Source organism: Mustela nigripes, chromosome 16, assembly GCF_022355385.1.
Source record: "Mustela nigripes isolate SB6536 chromosome 16, MUSNIG.SB6536, whole genome shotgun sequence".
NCBI lineage: Eukaryota > Metazoa > Chordata > Mammalia > Carnivora > Mustelidae > Mustela > Mustela nigripes.
Window position 1 is genome coordinate 14,051,585 of NC_081572.1, and position 3,182 is coordinate 14,054,766.

The 3,182-nt window shown below is 37.2% G+C and overlaps 1 protein-coding gene across 5 annotated transcripts in view; it reads left to right on the forward strand.

The window, feature by feature from the left end:
- POLG2 (DNA polymerase gamma 2, accessory subunit) overlaps positions 1-3,103 on the forward strand; it is a 16,448-nt gene extending 13,345 nt beyond the window's left edge. For all 5 annotated transcript variants that reach the window (XM_059380732.1, XM_059380734.1, XM_059380731.1 and 2 more), the window contains 2 exons: positions 2,393-2,493; positions 2,900-3,103. In XM_059380732.1, the coding sequence (XP_059236715.1) occupies positions 2,393-2,493; positions 2,900-3,065 (267 nt within the window). In that variant the 3' untranslated portion in view covers positions 3,066-3,103. The remainder of the gene's footprint in view (positions 1-2,392; positions 2,494-2,899) is intronic.
- Positions 3,104-3,182: the final 79 nt, after the last annotated feature.

A 3,182-nucleotide genomic window follows, 5' to 3' on the forward strand; every position in this document is an offset into this window, starting at 1 on the left:
TGGGATCGAGCCCCGCATCGGGCTCTCTGCTCAGCGGGGAGCCTGCTTCCTCCTCTCTCTCTGCCTCCTTGTGATCTCTGTCTGTCAAATAAATAAATAAGTAATCTTTTTAAATAAAAAATTAATTAATTAATTAATAAAACTATTACTTCAGATAAATTAGTAACTTACCATGTAAAATTTTGATTCGTTTGCTTTTTAAAAAATTTAATTAAATAGCTATGGATACATACTCTGGTTTATTGTAGATGATATGAAGCATAGTATATAAAAGAAGCTATATACAGCTCAGTGATTTTGTTGTTAAAGTCATGCTTACTCACAGTTGCCTTTTCAAGTGAGTATGCAGAGTTTTGGTAATCCAAGTGTTCAGACAAATGTCTAGTGAATTATTTCTTGCCCGCTTACATTTTTAACCTAACACTTTTTTGATACTCATTGGTGTAAGTACAGGTTCTAGACCTGTACCTTATTTTCATTCTTCTAATCTATCTGGTCTAATTAAACACTCTTGGGAAGCCAGGAGGGTGGTTTTAGTTTCTTTCCAGAAACCCCTTCCGCAGTCATGTCTGGGTCCTGTGTGACTCAGAGCCACCCAGCACCTAAGTGAGGACACTAGTCAGATCTACCCAACTTTCTTCCTCAGGCTCCTGTGGAGAGGTCTGGGAAGGTGGGGAGAGTGCACTGGGGGAAGGGAAGGTGGTGGTCTCATATCCACTTTTCCCCCTAGGGCTGTGGCAGCCTCCTGGGTGTTTTTAATTTACCAGAAGGGAGTATGTTATATATCTCATTCTGTTTTTAACTTTTCTCCCTTCCGTAGTAGGACAGAACCTTCTGGGCTATATAAGGGGTTTTGGTGGTTATATACGTGGAGATGGGATTTCGGGATAAAATGGACACGTATCCTAAATTTCACTATTGTCAGTGAGATTGTTTCCAGATTGGCTGCCCCTGTTCGTATTTTCATGGCGTAGGGGTTTCCATTTCCTTACTTGGGCCAGAGCTACTTCTCTTCTGCCTTCCAGTAGGAAGAGCAGATGTTCTTGCTGTCACCCACTTTTTAAAATCCACAGTGATGTTTATTTTTGTCTGTTAATAATTTTAATAACAATAATAAATATAATATAATAATATAATAATTTGAATAATAATAAACCAAAGCTTATTGTGCAAATATTTATAATATAAATATATTTATCCATTAAATATATTTATATTATGTATAAATATAAAGTATTTATAATGAAAAAAATAAAATATTTATAATGAATCAAATATATAATAATATAATAAAGTAATAATCTTAATAATAATAATAAACCAAACGTTTATTGTGTAAATATTTATATTCTCAACTATCCCCAAATATCAAGTCCCTTTACACCCATTGGTCTTTCCCTGGGAACTCGTTAGAAATGCACATTGTTGGTCCTCACCCCAGAGCTGCTGGATCAGAAACTCTGGTAATGCAGCAGAGCAACCTGTGTCTTGACAGGCCCTCCAGGGGATTCCAGTATTCCCTGAAGAGTTTGAGAAACAGTGCTGTAGCTCAGGCATACCCTCCCCCACCCACCGCAGCCACCCTCCCCTGCAGGGCCATCTGGAGACATATTTGGTTGTCTCAGGTGGGGAGGGGAGTGCTGCAAGCATCTCAGGGAGGCCACGAGGCTGCTAAACATCCCAGCGTCCGCACTGCAGAAGGGGAGAAATCCTGCTCTAGCGTTTTAGCTCCGGGTTGTTAAGGGTGTTTAAAATTTTTGCCATTTTGCTTCACCATTGCGTGTGAAGGAAACAGTAAAGTTTATTGTGTAACATTACTCATTACTCTGTATTTCCGGGCAGGTTTTGTGTCCAGCAGTCCCATTGAAATAAACCATTCTCTGGAAACGTTTTCTTTAGTTGGCTTCAGGAACACCACTCTCCTCATTTTCCTCCTACTTGTCTGGCTGCTCCCCCTTTGTTTCCTTTACTGGCTCGCTCTTCTCTTCCCCACACGGGGTGTAACCCTGGGGCTCAGCTGCCAGCTCTCAGAGGAGCGCACAGTTAGCACAGCCCTTTGCACTTCGTGTTTTTCTCTGATGGAATCTGTTTTGTTCGAGTTTTAAAGGGTAATGATGATGACAAAAATGCTTGTATCTGTTATATAAAAATTTCTCTTAGGGAAGATTTGCATAGAGTAGCTTTGCAGTGCTTAATTTCTTCATTTTTAGAGGAAGTATGCTATTTGTAAGTATCCAGTGTATGAATTGTAAACGATATGATCACATAACTAAAAGAATTCATGCTCTGTGTTAAGGACTGGAAAAGGTGATTTGTGGTTTCCCCAAAACAGGGTAGTCATTTTGGCTCCTTTACTTCATTCATATTTGAATTGTTTGTATTTTTTCCTCAGGTCTGTCAAGGGTTATTTAATGAATTACTAGAAAATGGAATTTCTGTGTGGCCTGGTTATATGGAAACTGTGCAGTCCTCATTGGAACAACTTTACTCAAAGTAAGATTGTCTTTCTTGTCACTAAAACCATGTGTTCAGAGTTTTTGATGATGTGTTTCTTTATGAGTAACAGAAATCTCTTCTAAATATATGTAAATATATATATAATATATATGTGTGTGTGTGTGTGTGTGTGTGTGTATATATAAATACAGTTTACCCCAAATTATGTGTTGAGGTGACTTTTCATTTATTACAATAAGTTAGAGAAACTTTCTGAAAAATTTAGTTTGTATATGGTTCAGATACTTTTAAAAAGTGTTTTTGGTCCAACTCTCAAGCCCTGCTTTTGAGTTTTGTGCCTCTGGGAAGTGGCTGGATTCTAAAGTAATTGAAGCTGGTAATATGGTGAATTTATAGTTTATATTTGTGCTCATGTATTTTGTTGAACTACTTTTTTCCTTAGATATGATGAAATGAGTATCCTGTTCACAGTTTTGATTACTGAAGCTACTTTGGAGAATGGGTTAATACATCTGAGAAGTAGAGACACCACAATGAAGGAAATGATGCATATATCCAAAGTAAAAGATTTTTTGGTCAAGTATATATCATCAGCTAAGAATGTGTAGATTTTAATATTTGTGTAATAAATATTCTCCTTTCCTAATTTGATTGTCTTATGTTAGATTTGTTTTAGCCTCTTTATTCTTACGAAGTAAACATTTGGGGTGCTTTTTTAATTCAGT